The sequence below is a fragment of the Pseudophryne corroboree genome, chromosome 5, assembly GCF_028390025.1.
Source record: "Pseudophryne corroboree isolate aPseCor3 chromosome 5, aPseCor3.hap2, whole genome shotgun sequence".
NCBI lineage: Eukaryota > Metazoa > Chordata > Amphibia > Anura > Myobatrachidae > Pseudophryne > Pseudophryne corroboree.
In genome coordinates, this window is record NC_086448.1 from 379,429,337 (window position 1) to 379,449,644 (window position 20,308).

At 44.5% G+C, this 20,308-nt stretch overlaps 1 protein-coding gene across 3 annotated transcripts in view; it reads left to right on the top strand.

Moving 5' to 3' along the window:
• TNS3 (tensin 3) overlaps positions 1-20,308 on the top strand; it is a 1,058,399-nt gene that overhangs the window by 972,201 nt on the left and 65,890 nt on the right. For all 3 annotated transcript variants that reach the window (XM_063922694.1, XM_063922695.1, XM_063922696.1), the window contains one exon: positions 18,352-18,435. In XM_063922694.1, the coding sequence (XP_063778764.1) occupies positions 18,352-18,435 (84 nt within the window). The remainder of the gene's footprint in view (positions 1-18,351; positions 18,436-20,308) is intronic.

Below are 20,308 nucleotides of genomic sequence, written 5' to 3' on the forward strand. Positions count from 1 at the left end.
CGCCCCTGAAACGCCGTGTTTCCGCCCAGTAACACCCATTTCCTGTCAATCACATTACGATCGCCGGAGCGAAGAAAAAGCCGTGAGTAAAAATACTTTCTACATAGTAAAGTTACTTGGCGCAGTCGCAGTGCGAACATTGCGCATGCGTACTAAGCGGATTTTCACTGCGATGCGATGAAAAATACAGAGCGAACAACTCGGAATGAGGGCCAATGTTTTCACAATTTCTACAGATACATTTTTCCTCAGCCAATAACCCTTCACAGTGCCTCCTAGTTTCATGACTACCAGATCGTTTTCTGATACTCGCCTTTGCTCGGTGAATGTGTTGCTCTTGGAATTCTACAAATCTGTCCTTGCCATCAGAACCCATTCCAAATCCTTTCTCGACCTCTCTGGTACTTTTACCGAAACAGACTGCTCTGGTCAACAACAGGGTCAACAGGAAAACCCGGAATGCAGTCTCTTGGGGTAAGTCCATCTTGTCAAGGGAAGAGGAAAAGAATGAGAAGGGGGGAGGAAAGGAGGGTGATGGGAGGTGGAGAAAATAAGAAAAGGGAAAAAGAAAACTGGTACGACAACCGCCTCTAGTTTTGTTGTTCTCCTTGCTCAGATGCCGTCTCAACAGTGCTGCCTCTCAGTCTTCCCGGAACAGACACTCCAGTGATACGATATTCTTTCCGAGTCAGCGACCTTTCTGTAGGGAGCATAAATCCTGCATTACAATGTGTTTAACTGTTGTGCAAAATAAACCATCCGTAGAACATGAAAAAACAAAGAGAGAGAATAATAAAAGAAAAAAATTGACAGATTTCTGTTCATCATCAGGCTGTCACACCAACATGTCTATCGGTATGTCTGCACAGTCTCCCTCCACCATTATTTCCACTCTCCACCCTCTGTGCATGGCCAGGCACAATGATGCTAGTGAGATATACGGGGGTTGGGCAGACCTCTGAAAAGACCGAGTAGACGTGACGTTTGAGCTGTAGTTCTGTCGGTGAACCTCAGAGATGAAAAGGAAACTTTAAAGATAAATCACAGAGTTTACCTGGCCGCTCCTGTATCTACAAGGAATGATCTAACAACTACATCAACTGTGACCTCAGGTTCACTTCCAAGGCTAGCAATTAACTTCACTGGCTGCAGACTACAGGTGCGGCCCAAAATTTTTCATATGTTATCCCTGATCCCAATTACGTGTGTCATACTGTGAGTCATGTTCTGGTCTAGGGGGTCGATATACCTTGCTTTTATAATTACTGTTTCGTGCGTAATGTCCTTCCCTCTGACATTTAAAACATTCTACCACATACGACTTACCATCAGGGGTTTAGGCTGATGTGGCTTCGTTGTCAGGGCTTTTATACTTACTGTCATCAGCTTATCCCCCTGTGACTCCCTGTGCCTAATGATGTTCCGATCATGCTCAATAGCGGACTCTCTTAACGCAGCCACCGAGATACCTTTCCAACTTGGTTGAGTGGTCTGTACCCTTGTTCTCAACGTTTCTTTTAAACCGTCCATTAATACGGACACCGCTACCTCCCCATGATGCACATTTTCCTTGACATCCGCGACCCCAGTGTATCTAGCCATTTCCTGCAGTGCTCGATGGAAATAGTCAGAAGCAGTTTCACCTTCTTTTTGTCTAATGGAGAAGATTTTATTCCACTTGACAACAGTTGGGAAATATACTCCTAACTGCAGATTGATCTGTTTTACGTTCTCCTGATTGTATTCATCAGTGAGAAGTACCTCTGCATCTAATTTACAATCGGCAATGAATTTCACAGGGTCAATATTAGAGGGCAAACATGCCCGTAGCACTGTCCGCCAATCTTTGTTATTGGGTTCGGTGGCGTTACCTAGTTCTCTAATAAACCTCTGACATGCGGCTAGATCTTTCCTGGGATCGGGAAATTCAGACATAATTGTCCTCAATTCTGTCCAGGACCAGGGGCAATGCATAGCAATGTTCCTGACGGGAGTGATTCCCAGAGCGTCAGTCTTCCCATTGGGGACTGCGATCACCCTGACAGGATTCAGTTCAATTACATCATTCTGGGTTGCTTCTACAATGTGAGGTGCAATTGACTCTGCATAATGTACTGTACCGTACTTACCTGTGGACACGACCTCACCTGTCCCTCCACTAGGGGCCTTTGCTACTGCTCTTACTGGTTAAGCCGTGCCCACTTGGGTGTCTTGTATGGTGGCTGCTAGAGAGAGTGCCGATATCGTGGTGGGCTCATCTTCTTGGTCGCAGTCCTGAGGGAAGTTTAAGATGGGATACAACTTCCACGGGTTAGTATTAATACATTTATTAAGTTCACTCTTATATATTAGTATGCCATTCTCTGTAGCCACTTTCTCTCCTGTAATGTACGGTGGTGGTGGTGGTGCAGTTGCTATCGGTTTCCTGCTAGGGTTGGAACCAGCTGTTTGAGCTAATCCCCTTTGCATATCACCCTCCTGTTGCCATAAATGTAAACAATCATAATGTCTAATCTTTTGTTTTCTGGATCTTATTAGACATATCCTTCTCCTTAAATTTTGCAACACCTCAGGACTAAAACTGCCTACCCTAGGGAACGGTTCCCTATCTTCCGCAGTCATACGTTCCCATTCATTGCATAAGACCTCTGCGTGTGATCCATATTTCTCACACATTATGTACCTCGCCGACCCTTTGGGCCGCGGAATATCAACTTGAACCCTGGTTGATCGCCCCTTACTTGAGCAACTGGCCCCCATTCTTTGCAGGTATTGCCATCTCAGCTAATTCCTACAAAAACCAAATTACTCAGAGGTAAGGCGACGGTGAAAGTTCTCAGAGCGCTCTCACCCACTCACGCCCACGTTGGCCAATACACCTACACACTGTCCTCAGCGCTGGTCGTACCCAACCTAGGGCCCTATGTAACCTCTATTTACTGAGAGTGTGTGGGAGTGACTTACCCTTCCCAGTAAATATCAGTCGTTGGAGATTTCCTGAGTGACCAGCGAAACTCCCTTAAAATAAAAAAACTGTTACACAAATCGCGTTGCGTGTACAATTAGCGTCTATGATCCCGTGATTTTACGCAAATGGCGTAATGGGTATCAAGTTGAACTAACTTTTGCACACACTAACGCGCGGTACAATCACACAGTGTATACGTAACTGTTACTTATCCGCTATACGACCAATGGAATCGTTTTTCAGGCTGCAAAACCTCAGCCGTAGCTTTTCAGAACAGGCCTATATGGGTACTACGCTAACCCCCGGGGCTGCGCTCTCACCGCTGACCTTTTTCAGGCCACGGTATTTAGAGCTTCGCTTGACTTAGTCAGCGGATTTCTGACTTCGCTGACCTCTTGGTCTGCTGTTATACTAATTGCTCCTTTATACCTTAAACAATGTTAATGTGAGAAAGCCACTCCCACGCCACCAAGTGTCCACTCACCTGATGTGGTCTCCTACGGGATCCCGAATTCTGGGTTCACAAAACCTTTATTTGCACACTCACGCTCGTTCACTCATATACACTTTGATTTTTCTGTACAGAAAATTAACTTTCATTCAGATAAAACAGCCTAGTTCCAGAGGTGACACAGTAAGAGAAGTTTCTTTTAAACTAAATATTGGAAACTGAACAAATTTGTGCTATTATCGCGTGGCTACCGTATCAACTAAACTGAAAAAAATGCTATTGTGTGATTTGTATTTAGTGGGCGTATCTGTACGCACGTTGCGTAAACACGCCAGGTGTGTAGGCCTTTACGTTGCGTACGCAGTCCCGAACGCTGTCCGAGACACGTGTACAAAGGCCATACGTCCGCAGTACTATAAATCCCACACTTCTATAAATGTAAGCGATATTTAACTATAATCACTCACTTAACACACACACAGTTTCCACTGTATCAACCTTTACAACTAGGCCAGGCTGTGTGTGCGTTTTACACTTACTCCCTTAAATATTAACTCTATATGTTAACTAAATAGCAACAAATTTTCCAGTACAGATCAAAATAAATCTAGTAATCAGTGATTATGGCAACGGTGTGAGCAGATATGCAAAGTACAAAATACAGGATTGTGCGTGTGATGCGTGCGCAATTGGCGCCAAAACAGAAATTTACAGATTTTAAAAAGAAAAATAGCTTTTGTGTTCTTACCTTACGGATCCCTCCAGCATCCCTTCAAACCATGCAGGGCAGTCGCTTATCTAATCAGCACTTATATCCCCCGACCAAGAAAAGGTGTACAGGGGGATACCCTTCCGCCCTTTGCTGATAGATAAAGTCTGCGAAAACTCTGCTAGGCTGCGGGTATGAGAAGGAACCGGACGAGCACTCAATTGATAATGCTGATATTATCTTAGAACGCAAAGCTATACCCCTGAGTACACAATTACCGTTGAGCCGCTATGGCCGCTAGGCTACGTGCACGTGCTATGCACTTTGTACGCTATTTGCGTACAGAGCCCCGCTCGTGGTACGTACTTGACGTACACAGGCCGCGCTGGGTGTACAGAGAACACACAGCGAGCGCACACACAAATGATAACCTTTAAACCTTGTTAACGATATAATGTGATGATATGCTTACACTTTAAACCCTTAATAGTAAAGTACTGTAATGATGTTATACCTTTAAACCTTAAGTAGCACTGGCGATACAAAGTATCCGCAGTGCGTACACCTTAACAATGCTTATACACGTTAAACAGGTTAATCTACTTTAAAGCCCAGGCAGGAAAGTGAAAACACAACACTGTTTTGTAGTTTAAACCACAGGGTTCTAAAGCCACCGTGGATTGATTCCAAAAAGGTAAAACAATACAAGTTATACACTACAGACTAACAAGTAAATCTAAACAGAATAATGGCTACAGAGAATGTACGTACGTGAGAATATTCGCAAGTGCAACCCGAACTCGGTCCTCCGCAGGTCATACAGATAGCGTTTAGAGTCTTCTGACCGGCCAGGCAACAATGGTCTTTTTATACACAAACATGCATACACAATACAATGGTCACTGTAATCTCATTGTTCATTGGACACAGAGATATGTCTCCACATTACAGCAAAGGTCATAGGTGGATTTGAAAAGGTGGGCGATGTCATTCTCAACTGCTCTTGTGGGTGGTATCCTCTGGATTCCCGACGCATATGTAATTTACAGTAAATACAGTTAATGTTCATAATCTACTTTTGTACATAACTATACGCAGGAGCATGCGATTTTTCTCTAACCAACACCAGTATGTTTCCCTTAAAATACCCTACAGCTGGATACTAGACATCACCTTCTAACCTTAGTCTGACCCTTCCTATCATGCAAAGGCGAATCCCTCTGTCCAGGAACTGTTTAAACTAATAATACTCGCTGAAATGGTCTAGGGGAACTATATCTACAAAATACACTATATGGGTTAAATATGCTATGTTCTAATAACACGCTACACGCTCACAAACTCCGCCGTAAATACCCATATCATGCGCATGATCGCCGAAGCGATCTTACGCAACTTGCGGATATGTGCACGTACGGCGGACTGTGTGCACGAGCAGCGGGCATGTGCATAGGGGTTAGTACAAGACATATGCATTATGATATTTTTCGACTTTGACACTTTTCATAAAATACAAAGAGCATGGAGACACTAAAACGGACATTAAGCAAATGCTTGAGTAAACAGGAAAGTCTTGAGTCTATTTTTGATTGGGAGCCTCTCGAACTGTGCGGGGAAGCGAGTTCTACAGAGTCGGAGCTGCAAAGCTAAACGCTCGACCCCCAGATAAGATGAATTCCGGGAGATTCTAGGTACAGATTGCAGTAATTGAGTGGGGCAGTATGGAATCTGAAGTTGCTTCAGGTACCTTGAGCCCTGGTTTTGTAGTGCTTTGAAAATCAGTAAGCCAATCTTGAAAACGATTCACATCTTCCAAGCAGCCAGTGGAGGAAGTAGAGAATGGGCATTATGTGGCTAGAAAGAGGCTGGTTTGTTTACAGCCTGGCAGCTGCGTTTTGTTCCAGCTGTTAGCGGTACAGTTCTTTTGCTGGGGGACCAAGGTAGAGGGCATTGCAGTAGTCTAATCAAGATGATACAAATGCATGTATGTTTTGACAGCTCTTTGGAGGGAATTTAGTGCTTGATTCTAGCTATGTTCCTCAGGTGAAAGAATGAGCATTTGATTGTGGCTGACAACCAGATGGTTAAGTGTCAAGCCACCATCCAGGACAATGAGCAAGATTCTGCACATAATCAGTGTTTTGTAATTTTGAACACCCAATTGTAAGTCCAGTTGGTTGGCTGCAGTCTTGTCATTTGATGTTGAGGTCCTGTCATAAGGACCTGTGTTTTATCAGAATTCGGTCACAACCAACTGGCACTCATCCACTTCTGGAGTTCATTACAGAGAGTAAAGGACAGCTACAGTTGTGTATCCTCTGCACAATAGTGGTAGACCAGGCCGACATCTGATTATTCCACCCTGTGGTAGCATGTGTACTATGCCTGGCCAACCTGTGGTTCTCCAGATGTTGTGAAACTACAAGTCCCAGCATGCCCTTCTATACTTTTGCTTTTAGGAAATGCTAAAACTGGCAGAGCATGCTGGGATGTGTAGTTTCACAACAGATGGAGAGCCACAGGTTGGCCAGGCCTGATGTGTACTGCAAGAAGCATGGGGAATAAGATAGAACCTTGTGGAACACCGCATGGCAGTGGCACTAGTAGTATTGAGTATACTCCAGACGAAACGCTCTCTAACCTGCTGGTGAGGAATTATTTGAACCAGCTAAGGACTTTGCAATCCAGTCCACAGAAATTTTTCAGGCGCTCAACCAGAATCCCATGGTCCACCTCAGAGAGATCCAGAAGTATTAAGATTGAACAGTCACCTCTATCTCTTGCATTAAGAAGATCACTAAACATACTGTACATAGAAGGGCTGTATCAGTGCTATGTCTTCTCATGAATCCTGATTGGGATGGATCATAAATATCTTGGGTTGTCAGACGGGTTTCCAGTTGAGTTGCAGCCACTTTCTCAACAACCTTTCCTTGAAAAGGAATGTTTGATAATGGTCTGTAGTTGGTCATTCAGTCAGGATCTACATTTTATTTTTTTTAGAAGAGGTCTAACAATTTCTTCCTGTAGTGGTTCAGGAAAAAAGCCTGTCTGCAAAGAGCATTGAACTTTTTTTGCAAATACAGGGCCAATTATGTTCATACAACCTATTAGAAGCTTGGTTGGGGCATAGACCAGATAACAGGTAGTAAGACACAACATTCGGGCAAGTTCAGCAATGTCTTTTACACCCACTGGGTCAAAGCTGCCAATGAAGACATGTGGACTACATTGGCAGGCTTGATAGTTTGGCACTTTGATGGCACTGTGAACATTCTAGCCTGGATGTAGGATACTGTGGGCAGTATTCAAATTATATATCACAATCTCCTTTCTTAAGTGATCCCCACTATCGCGCCCATAGTAATCAGGTTTAGCTGCGTAAAGGGTTGGGTGCCCTCACTACCCCGGGGGTAGTGAGTTGAAATGATTATACCACGCCCGTCAGCAGAAACAGAATGGATGTGAAAGGGGGTGAAAAGAATTTAATACTGCCCTTTATCTCTTAAGAAGTTTGCAAACTCATTGCATCTTGCTGGGAGAGGGTTTCATAAGGCTGCAGGCATGCTAGCTTGTGAAGCATCTTTACTCTACGGAAAAGCTGAGCTGGCCTATTGTTTACTGCCATGATCACATTTGACCTGAACTCCTGTTTTCTTGTGGGTGATTGTGGTTTGATAGTCTTAATTATGCTTGATTAGTTTTAACTTATCCTCCACCAGTTTAGTCTTTCTCCAGTGTCTTTTAATTCTGTGTCCACTTTTCTTGAGCTCATAATATCGTTGTAAAAACAAGGAGCTTGACAGAGTGGTTTGCAAGGTTGTAGGGGCGATAATATCAATTGCAGCCATCACATCCCTATTATAGTAACAGACTAGGGAACATGAATCTTCACAGGCACTCAATAGATCCAGAGAGATCCAGATTACTGCAAGAGCCTGGTGAGTCATACCCCTCCTTTGATGATACCTGGTCAACTCCATGGGCAAAGGTCTAATTTTAGAGGTTGCAACTCAGAACCAAATTGCGCGGTGGTATGACCAAGTGACTGAATTTATTTTTAGGCCGGAGACTTCTAATCCAGTCTGTAGGAAGGTGGAAAGCCATAGCCTCCAGTTTCGATTTGTTGTCTTTATTCCCTGCTTGGAAGCCATACGAATCTCAGAAATCAGATTGGTGAGAGAAGTTTAAGGGGAGAAAAGCATCAAAAGGTCCTCATCTACAAAAAACAAAATTTGGTAATCCCTGTGACTGATGAGGGTTCCAGCAGTGCTTGGGTTGTCGGTTTCTAGCTGCTGGCGGCGGAATACTTAATGCCTAAAGTATTGGGGACAGAGGACAGCCTTGTCTTTTCCCACTTCCCAGGCCAAACACAGAGGAAAGGACATCTTCACCGACCTAGATGAGGATGGATTATGGAATAAAGCCTCAATGAATCCATAGGCTTTAAGGGTCTGAATCATGAAGGACCAGGATAATCTGTTAAAAGCTTTCTAAGCATCAAGGACTAAGGAGGTAATTCAGACCTGATCGCTCGCTAGGGGTTTTTTGCACTGCTGCGAACAGATAGTCGCCGCCCATAGGGGAGTGTATTTTTGCTTTGCAAGTGTGCGAACGCATGTGTAGCAGAGCTGTACAAACAGATCTTGTGCAGTCTCTGAGTAGCCTAAGACTTACTCAGCCGCTGCGAACACTTCAGCCTGTCCGGGACCGGAATTGACGTCAGGAACCCTCCCTGCAAACGCATGGACACACCTGCGTTTTTCCAACCACTCCCAGAAAACGATCAGTTGCCACCCACAAATGGCTTCTTCCTGTCAATCTCCTTGCGATCGCCCGTGAAACCCATCGCTGAGCAGCGATCCGCTTTGTACCTGTGCGACACATCTGCACATTGCGGTGTATAGATATGCGCAGTTCTGACCTGATCGCAGCATTGCAAAAAACGCTAGCGAGCGATCAGGTTTGAATTACCCTCTAAACCCACAGAACAGTGTTTTTGATTGTTAATTTGTGAGATTAAATAAATTCTGTGTCTGGGGTTATCCTGATCTGCATCCACCAATTGAGACAAATAAATAATAAGGGTACAATTCAATTCAGCACAATGTTGAATATCCCCAGGAATTAGTGTCCAGTGCTATTCAATTGTTTACATCATGCCACAATTGCAACATGTTACAACTGCAACTAGCATCGCACCACTAGTTTAGTTGGATTTCTGCTCGCACCTCAGGAGGGTATGAGCAGTACTCCTATAATTGCTGGTTTACAGCACGGCTAATTGAATAGCTCCAGGCACTCGCCCCAGCGCAATTCAACCAAGTGCTAAATTGAATTGTGCCAATGTCTGTTAGCAAGGATTTTAGTAAAAAGCTTTACATCCGTGTTCAGTAGGGAAATGGGCCTATAATTAACACAAATGGTAGGATCCTTATTAGTTTTACGGATGACCACTATAGTGGAACAAGTCGAGTCAGAATTAAACTTTTGACCTCGTAGATTACTGTTAATGGTGGAGTTGCAAAGGTCTTATAATAAGATACAGGAAAGCCCAGGAGACTAAGAGGACTTCTGTGAATCAAAAGCCTCTGTCTGTTCTTCCTCAGTAATTAATGGTATTACGTTTAAGCAGAGAACCACTGTCAAATTGCGGAAGATTACAATTATCGCTAAATCAAAGAGGAGCTAGGAGATGGAGCAGTGTTAGAGCAGTGGAGGTTATATAAAGACAAGTAATAGCGGGAAAAATAATTATTTGCTCTGGGTCGTAGCTTAACCTACCTTGTTATCCCTACTCCCCACAATAATTCGAGTAGCAGGTTTAGTTCTAAACTTGAGTAATCCACTGCAGGGTCTTTTCACATAAAAGCGTTTGGATCTCCTCCCTGACCTCCCGGATCGGAGCATAGACCGAGGAAGATAATGAGCATTTATGCGCTATTTCAAGCTGCTGTAACCTCATAGTAACAGGCAGCGGGTGATTCTGTGGCTGTTTTTTTCTGTACACAGGTTATTTAAGAATAGCTCCATGTATGACTGATGGGAGCTTCCCAGACTGTGGCAGTTAGAACTTTTTGGGACATGTATAGATCAAAATAATCGGAGATTTAAGCAGATCCTTATATATCGTGATTTTTTTAAATGGTCTTGTAAACCTGTATTTCAAACCTGGAGAGCTTTGCAGATGACATTTGGTGATGAAAAGTCACTTCACAATATTGTATTACTTCAACAAAGAAGAATATGGCCCATGTACCCCAACCTCTTGTGCTATTGTGCGGCCCTTCCACCACTTGCTGGAGGAGCACGGCTTGTACATGCTTAGAACGACCCCATGCTAACATGCATTTAGCTGAATACAGCAATATGGGCTATAAGTGCTTTGGCCACTGGGAAGCAAGATAAATTGGTAGTCATAGTTAGACACAGACAGTGTTGTCCTATTAGATACTGGGTGATTCATTTGGAATAAGCTGTATTTCTGTTTTATTCTATTTTTTGTGTACAAATTTGCTCTTGGTTCCAAGGATGTGTTATTTAGCTAATGTCAGTACTTCAGTTCTCAATTGGGCAGTGTTACATAGAGTTCATGAGGAACAATGCTGAATGGAGCTATTCATTGCTATCTATAGCACAGCCACTCAGCATATTTCATATTTGATTGTACATTACATGATCAAATGGTACAAGCTTCGTATGGCAATCCTCAGACATCACCCAACAGAACAGACTACTGTCTCTTCAGATTTTTTTTTTTTTTTTGATGGCTAGCGAGTGCTAGATTAGATGCAGTATTATATTGGGCTACACTGGGTTAGACCAGCTAAGTAAGTAAATACTGTATATGTGAAAAAGTGAATAATGCAGTATCCTTATGCAAGTAGTAGCAAAATGCTCATTAACTGTTAAATAAAGAACATGATATTGGAGATCGAAAGATGGATGATAAGGGTAAAAAGGAGAAGTGTCACAGATATGACTCACACCCTCCCTTCCATCTAGATGTCCATACTGTATTCTTGTCGCAAATCCTTATACAGGTTAATGTTTTATACAGAAGACTTATATTCTACACATTGATTAAAGCCTGCCAAGCTCAGCGGAAATATCTTTACATTAAATCAAGCTAGGATTCCAGATGTTATTGTGTTCTGTGCACTTATGTGATTGCACATAGCCCAGAATGCTCTACATATTTTGTTCCTTTTTGTTTCATGGCATCCATCTGATGCAGCTTAACATTCTTCATAAGTAGGAGCTTCAGATGTTTTAGGTACTATGCAGCAGTATGGTTAGTAGCCTCAAGAAATATACGGTAACTTGCTAAATAACTGTAGAAGCACTATGCTTTCTCTGACGTCCTAGTGGATGCTGGGGACTCCGTCAGGACCATGGGGAACAGCGGCTCCGCAGGAGACAGGGCACAAAATGTAAAAGTTTGACCACTAGGTGGTGTGTACTGGCTCCTCCCCCTATGACCCTCCTCCAAGCCCCAGTTAGGTTTTTGTGCCCGTCCGAGCAGGGTGCAATCTAGGTGGCTCTCATAAAGAGCTGCTTAGAGTAAAAGTTTTGATAGTTTTATTATTTTCAGTGAGTCCTGCTGGCAACAGGCTCACTGCAACGAGGGACCTAGGGGAGAAGAAGTGAACTCACCTGCGTGCAGGATGGATTTGCTTCTTAGGCTACTGGACACTAGCTCCAGAGGGACGATCACAGGTACAGCCTGGATGGGTCACCGGAGCCGCGCCGCCGACCCCCTTGCAGATGCCGAAGTAAGAAGAGGTCCAGAAACCGGCGGCTGAAGGCTTTTCAGTCTTCATGAGGTAGCGCACAGCACTGCAGCTGTGCGCCATTGCGCTCAGGCACACTTCACACCGGCGGTCACTGAGGGTGCAGGGCGCTGGGGGGGGCGCCCTGGGCAGCAATGTTAATACCTTTCTGGCTAAAAAGAATACATCACATATAGTCCATGAGGCTATATGGATGTATTTCACCCCTGCCAGGTCTCAGAAAAACCGGGAGAAGAGCCCGCCGGAATAGGGGGCGGGGCCTATCTCCTCAGCACACAGCGCCATTTTCCTACACAGCTCCGCTGCTAGGAAGGCTCCCAGGCTCTCCCCTGCACTGCACTACAGAAACAGGGTAAAAAACAGAGAGGGGGGGGCATTTTTTGGCGATATTATATATATTTAAGCAGCTATAAGGAAACAACACTTATATAAGGTTGTTCCTATATAATTATAGCGCTTTGGTGTGTGCTGGCAAACTCTCCCTCTGTCTCCCCAAAGGGCTAGTGGGGTCCTGTCTTCTATCAGAGCATTCCCTGTGTGTCTGCTGTGTGTCGGTACGTGTGTGTTGACATGTATGAGGACGATGTTGGTGTGGAGGCGGAGCAATTGCCGGTAATGGTGATGTCACCCCCTAGGGAGTCGACACCGGAATGGATGGCTTTGTTTATGGAATTACGTGATAATGTCAGCACGCTTCAAAAGTCGGTTGACGACATGAGACGACCGGCAAACCAGTTAGTACCTGTACAGGCGTCTCAAACACCGTCAGGGGCTGTAAAACGCCCTTTGCCTCAGTCGGTCGACACAGACCCAGACACGGACACCGAATCTAGTGTCGACGGTGAAGAAACGAACGTATTTTCCAGTAGGGCCACACGTTATATGATCACGGCAATGAAGGAGGCTTTGCATATCTCTGATACTGCAAGTACCACAAAAAGGGGTATTATGTGGGGTCTGAAAAAACTACCTGTAGTTTTTCCTGAATCAGAGGAATTGAATGACGTGTGTGATGAAGCGTGGGTTACCCCTGATAAAAAACTGCTAATTTCAAAGAAGTTATTGGCGTTATACCCTTTCCCGCCAGAGGTTAGGGCGCGCTGGGAAACACCCCCTAGGGTGGACAAGGCGCTCACACGTTTATCCAAACAAGTGGCGTTACCGTCTCCTGATACGGCCGCCCTCAAGGATCCAGCTGATAGGAGGCTGGAAAATACTCTAAAAAGTATATACAAGAAGAAGTCTATGGACACGACAGTGGTCAGGCGATGCGGATTCCAAACGGCATATGGAAGTATTGCCGTATAAAGGAGAGGAATTATTTGGGGTCGGTCTATCGGATTTGGTAGCCACGGCAACAGCCGGGAAGTCCACCTTTTTACCTCAAGTCCCCTCCCAGCAGAAAAAGACGCAGTCTTTTCAGCCGCAGTCCTTTCGTTCCTATAAGAACAAGCGAGCAAAAGGACATTCATATTTGCCCCGAGGCAAAGGAAAGGGTAAGAGACTGCAGCAAGCAGCCCCTTCCCAGGAGCAGAAGTCCTCCCCGGCTTCTGCAAAGGCCTCAGCATGATGCTGGGACCTTACAAGCGGACTCAGGGGCGGTGGGGGGGTCGCCTCAAGAATTTCAGCGCACAGTGGGCTCACTCGCAGGTGGACCCCTGGATCCTGCAGGTAGTATCTCAGGGTTACAGGTTGGAATTCGAGAAGTCTCCCCCTCGCCGGTTCCTAAAATCTGCTTTGCCAACGTCTCCCTCAGACAGGGCGACGATATTGGAAGCCATTCACAAGCTGTATTCTCAGCAGGTGATAATCAAGGTACCCCTTCTACAACAGGGAAAGGGGTATTACTCCACGCTATTTGTGGTACCGAAACCGGACGGCTCGGTAAGACCTATTCTAAATCTGAAATCTCTGAACCTGTACATACAAAGATTCAAGTTCAAGATGGAGTCACTCAGAGCAGTGATAGCGAATCTGGAAGAAGGGGATTTTATGGTGTCCTTGGACATCAAGGATGCTTACCTTCATGTCCCAATTTGCCCTTCACACCAAGGGTACCTCAGGTTCGTGGTACAAAACTGTCATTATCAGTTTCAGACGCTGCCGTTTGGATTGTCCACGGCACCCAGGGTCTTTACCAAGGTAATGGCCGAAATGATTATCCTTCTTCGAAGAGAAGGCGTATTAATTATCCCTTACTTGGACGATCTCCTGATAAGGGCAAGATCCAGAGAACAGCTGGAGGTCGGAGTAGCACTAACTCAAGTAGTGCTCCAACAGCACGGGTGGATTCTGAATTTTCCAAAATCCCAACTGATCCCGACGACACGTCTGCTGTTCCTAGGGATGATTCTAGACACTGTTCAGAAAAAGGTATTTCTTCCGGAGGAGAAAGCCAGGGAGTTATCCGAACTCGTCAGGAACCTCCTAAAACCAGGGACAGTGTCTGTGCATCAATGCACAAGAGTCCTGGAAAAAATGGTGGCTTCTTACGAAGCGATTCCATTCGGCAGATTCCATGCACGAATTTTTCAGTGGGATCTGCTAGACAAATGGTCCGGATCGCATCTGCAGATGCATCAGCGGATAAAATTGTCGACAAGGACAAGGGTCTCTCTGCTATGGTGGTTGCAGAGTGCTCATCTGTTAGAGGGCCGCAGATTCGGCATACAGAACTGGGTCCTAGTGACCACGGATGCCAGCCTGAGAGGCTGGGGAGCGGTCACACAAGGAAGAAACTTCCAGGGCGTGTGGTCAAGCCTGGAAACGTCTCTTCACATAAATATACTGGAACTAAGAGCAATCTACAATGCTCTAAGCCTGGCAAAACCTCTGCTTCAGGGTCAGCCGGTGTTGATCCAGTCGGACAACATCACGGCAGTCGCCCACGTAAACAGACAGGGCGGCACAAGAAGCAGGAGGGCAATGGCAGAAGCTGCAAGGATTCTTCGCTGGGCGGAAAATCATGTGATAGCACTGTCAGCAGTGTTCACCACATGATTGTAGTCCATTGGGAAAGACCAATGGTGGACATGATGGCGTCCCGCCTCAACAAAAAACTGGACAGGTATTGCGCCAGGTCAAGAGACCCTCAGGCAATAGCTGTGGACGCTCTGGTAACACCATGGGTGTACCAGTCAGTGTATGTGTTCCCTCCTCTGCCTCTCATACCCAAGGTACTGAGAATTATACGGCAAAGGGGAGTAAGAACGATACTAGTGGCTCCGGACTGGCCAAGAAGGACTTGATACCCGGAACTTCAGGAGATGCTCACGGAAGATCCGTGGCCTCTACCTCTAAGAAGGGATCTGCTTCAGCAGAGACCGTGTCTATTCCAAGACTTACCGCGGCTGCGTTTGACGGCATGGCGGTTGAACGCCGGATCCTAAGGGAAAAAGGCATTCCGGAAGAGGTCATCCCTACCCTGGTCAAAGCCAGGAAGGAGGTGACTGCACAACATTATCACCACATTTGGAGAAAATATGTTGCATGGTGTGAGGCCAGGAAGGCCCCGACAGAGGAATTTCAACTGGGTCGATTCCTACATTTCCTGCAAACAGGATTATCTATGGGCCTCAAATTAGGGTCCATTAAGGTTCAAATTTCGGCCCTGTCGATTTTCTTCCAGAAAGAATTGGCTTCAGTTCCTGAAGTCCAGACTTTTGTAAAAGGAGTACTACATATACAGCCCCCGGTTGTGCCCCCAGTGGCACCGTGGGATCTCAATGTAGTTTTGGATTTTCTCAAATCCCATTGGTTTGAGCCACTCAAATCGGTAGATTTGAAATATCTTGCATGGAAAGTAACCATGCTACTGGCCCTGGCTTCAGCCAGGAGAGTGTCGGAATTGGCGGCTTTATCGTATAAAAGCCCATATCTGATTTTCCATTCGGACAGGGCAGAATTGAGGACGCGTCCTCATTTTCTGCCTAAGGTGGTATCAGCGTTTCACCTGAACCAGCCTATTGTGGTGCCTGCGGCTACTAGCGATTTGGAGGATTCCAAGTTGCTGGACGTTGTCAGAGCATTGAAAATATATATTTCAAGGACGGCTGGAGTCAGAAAATCTGACTCGCTGTTTATACTGTATGCACCCAACAAGCTGGGTGCTCCTGCTTCTAAGCAGACGATTGCTCGTTGGATTTGTAGCACAATTCAACTGGCACATTCTGTGGCAGGCCTGCCACAGCCTAAATCTGTCAATGCCCACTCCACAAGGAAGGTGGGCTCATCTTGGGCGGCTGCCCGAGGGGTCTCGGCATTACAACTCTGCCGAGCAGCTACGTGGTCAGGGGAGAACACGTTTGTAAAATTCTACAAATTTGATACCCTGGCTAAGGAGGACCTGGAGTTCTCTCATTCGGTGCTGCAGAGTCATCCGCACTCTCCCGCCCGTTTGGGAGCTTTGGTATAATCCCCATGGTCCTGACGGAGTCCCCAGCATCCACTAGGACGTCAGAGAAAATAAGAATTTACTCACCGGTAATTCTATTTCTCGTAGTCCGTAGTGGATGCTGGGCGCCCATCCCAAGTGCGGATTGTCTGCAATACTTGTACATAGTTATTGTTACAAAAAAATCGGGTTGTTTATTGTTGTGAGCCATCTTTTCAGAGGCTCCTACGTTATCATACTGTTAACTGGGTTCAGATCACAAGTTGTACGGTGTGATTGGTGTGGCTGGTATGAGTCTTACCCGGGATGCAAAATCCTTCCTTATTGTGTACGCTCGTCCGGGCACAGTATCCTAACTGAGGCTTGGAGGAGGGTCATAGGGGGAGGAGCCAGTACACACCACCTAGTGGTCAAACTTTTAAATTTTGTGCCCTGTCTCCTGCGGAGCCGCTGTTCCCCATGGTCCTGACGGAGTCCCCAGCATCCACTACGGACTACGAGAAATAGAATTACCGGTGAGTAAATTCTTATTTTTGCAATGTAAGGACATACGAGAGAACTTAATTAAGGGGGCAGTGTTTCTCAGCAAGCAGTCAGCTTCTAGCTAGCAATTATCAAGCACATTCTGTAATGTAATAGTACAGTTGATTGGTTGCTATGGGCAGATTCTTCACTTGTCCACTTCTCCGCTCCTCAGTTTTATATTTAACAAGATTTGCTTGATACACTTTCCAATGGTGTAGTTAGTTTTGTTTTTCTTTGTTACTAACAGTGGTGGATTTTACGGATGTGCTGCAGTCCCCTAGTAAAATCCACCACCTCAGCTCAGTGTCAGTTAGCCTGATTCAGTCCATGACTGCTCAGATTTCACTGTGACTGGCAGTGACTTCCTGTTGGAAGTTCTACTTGTTAGTCACAGACACTACAGGCAGTCCCATTGGGAGGTGTTTTCTCCCATTGAGACTGCCAGGCCTGGCTGCGATAATCAGAAAGCATGCTTTCATCAGGAAGCCACTCCCTGCCTTTCGTGCAGCCCTAGACAGATTCTGTGGGTTGCAGCCGATGCACCGCATCTTCCGAATCCATTGTGCAGGTGTCGGAACCCGGCTGTCTCCTCACCTCTCTTAACCGGGCAAAGGAGTAGTGGCAGCCCCCCTCCTATACGTAGGTAGAAGCCTCCGCTGATTATTAATGATTTATATGTTTCATATATCACTGTTAAATATATATTTATATCATATTTGCCTACTTCAGAGAGTTTCTGGAGGCTAGATGCAAGAAGCCACTATAGGGGGCGGGTGAATCATGTCACATTGTCACTCCTCCCGTAGCTGCAAATTATGGTAACACACAGAGTTTGACTCCCCCTTCCAATAATTCTAGAGTTTTAAGAATAGGTGAATATATTTTCTTGATGTTTTAATGTAGAATATGTGACAAAAATGTTAATTTACTCTAGATCCTTATTAAAATAACCACTCCTCTTGTCAACAAATGCTATTTCCCATATATAGTGTCCCTGAATTGTGCAAATTGCATCTGATGTCCGTAGCCTCTGGGAATGTCAAACTCAAATTGTTTTGCCGGGTTAAAACAATCTGTTGTAGCCTGCTGAACTATGACAGTCCGATAAAAATTTATTAAAATCTCGCAATACAAAACGTAAATTTTTCAGATAAATCACATGACATCCAAAAAGAAATGCACAGCAGTTTTAGCGGTTCTGCTAATCAGTGTTATTGTCAGTGTCAGTGTTAGTGGCATTGGTTCTCAGTGCAGGATCCCAGGAATATACTGAGATCTGCATGCTCACTTGTTCTATTTCTAGGTGCAGTCTTTTACACTGTAGCTGCAGACAAGTTTTATTTTCACCACTGAATAAAATATTGTGTTCCATAATGCAGACTGAGTTGCTGGTATAAATATTTGTACAGACTTATTTGTCTTTGATTTTTTTTTTGTAGTATACTACACAGCATTTTCAAAAATGGTTTATCAACTGCAAAATCTTTAATGTAGTTTTATTTTGTTTTACAGAAAATTCAACTGATAAGATGACAGTGAAATTTGTGCAAGACACCTCCAAATTCTGGTATAAGCCTGATATCTCAAGAGAACAAGGTACTTTTTCTTGTGTTAAACAACCATATTGAGAAACACTCACTGATGGAAATGGTCCAATATATGGCGTCCTACTGTCTTGATTGCAAAATTATCAAATTCTGTTAACATACACTATCCATATAGCCACTCCTGTATGCTAACTGTGACTACTATGTGTGTGTATTGTGTGCACGTGTATATGTGTATATAATGTGTGTGTGTGTGTGTGTGTTGTATGTATGTATGTATGTATATATATATATATATATATATATATAGCTCTATGATTACTGCATGACTAGTGAGTCACTGCTAAGGTCATAATTACTGTATAGTCACAAACACGTACAGTTTTAAGTATGTGTGTGAGAAAGTATGTGAACCTATTTGAATTTCCAGGTTTTCTGAAAAAAAAAATGGTCATAACATGTGATCTGATATTCATCTAAGTAGCAAGAACCGTCAGCCTCAACTTACAGCATGCAAATGACTGTACTTTTCCTTTCTGTACTGAATACATCTTTTTAATATTCAAAATACAATTTGAAAAAAAAATATGGAAACACTTAGGCTAATAGTCAGAATACTGATGGCAGAATTCCAACACTGCTCGGAATACTGACGCCGGCATCCTGACCTGGATCGAAATGCCGGCGCCAGGATCCTGAACGCCGGAAATCCAAATGAACGTATGCCGGAACTCAAGATTGGTAAGCTGCTGGTGGGCGGTGGTGGTGGGGGGGATCGGTTTAGGCTACAGAGGGGGGAGGGTTAGGGTTAGGCTACGGGTGGGGATTAGGGCAAGTATACTTGCAAAATTGGTGTCTTGATCCTCAGTGTAAGGATGCCACTGTCTGTATTCTGCCTGCCGGCATCCCAAGCACTGAGTTCCCGATACCATCCCCTAATGACATAAAAAACAAAAATAAGTTATTAGCAACAGGAGTTTGCTCACCTAGAGTCAAGGAGACCAGATTGGAGGTGTTGGTTATAGCAGGTGTGCAGAGAAGGGGGCACTATTAATCGCCTGGGTTACAAAAGTATCTCTAAAAGTCTTAATGTATATCAGTCCACTGTAAGACAAATTGTCTATAAATGGAAAAAGTTTAGCACTGTTACAACTCTACCTTTGACTGGCAAGCTAACAAAGATGACTGCAAGAACACAGCACACGATGCTCAGAGAGGTTAAAATTTCAGGTGTAATTTCCTCATCCTGCCCATTCACTAGTAAGTGGGTGGGATGAGGGAGGTTTGCCACTCTTCCTGGGGTGTGGGGGAAGACCCTTCTCTTCATCTTCCGGGCAAGTGTGGCTCAGGCTAGGTTTACATTCTAGTTTCTTCCACGTTGCATCTCTCTAAGTATAAGGAGGCACAATTCAGGAAAAAACAAGAGTATTATACAGAAACTGGAATATTAATTTTTCATGTCCCAGTACAGAAAGTGTATTTTTTTGAATTCAATAAGTTTTTATTGGTTTTTACAGTACTTTAGCATTTAGACATTGCCTAAAGCAAAACATAACAAGCATACATCTGATAAATAAAGCAATGAAACAAATAAAAAGATAATACATTCAACAACATGCTTACGGTATTACAGAAAGAGCAGAGTGTGACGTGGTGTTATATACCCATTCAAAGTCATATACAGCAAGAGCATTGATGACCCAGATTTACTATATATTGTACACATATCATAGTATACTTTATCACGGCAGTATCCTGCATTTGAACCCGGCTGACCATGGGCCAACCAGAGATCCCCCACATAAACCCCCCACATCAGTTAGTTAAATGGATCTAGGGCTCAGCGGTATTCATCCGTGAAGCAAAATAGCGAGAACTCATCCATTTTCCCCATATAGCAATAAACTTTTTTTCCGCATTCC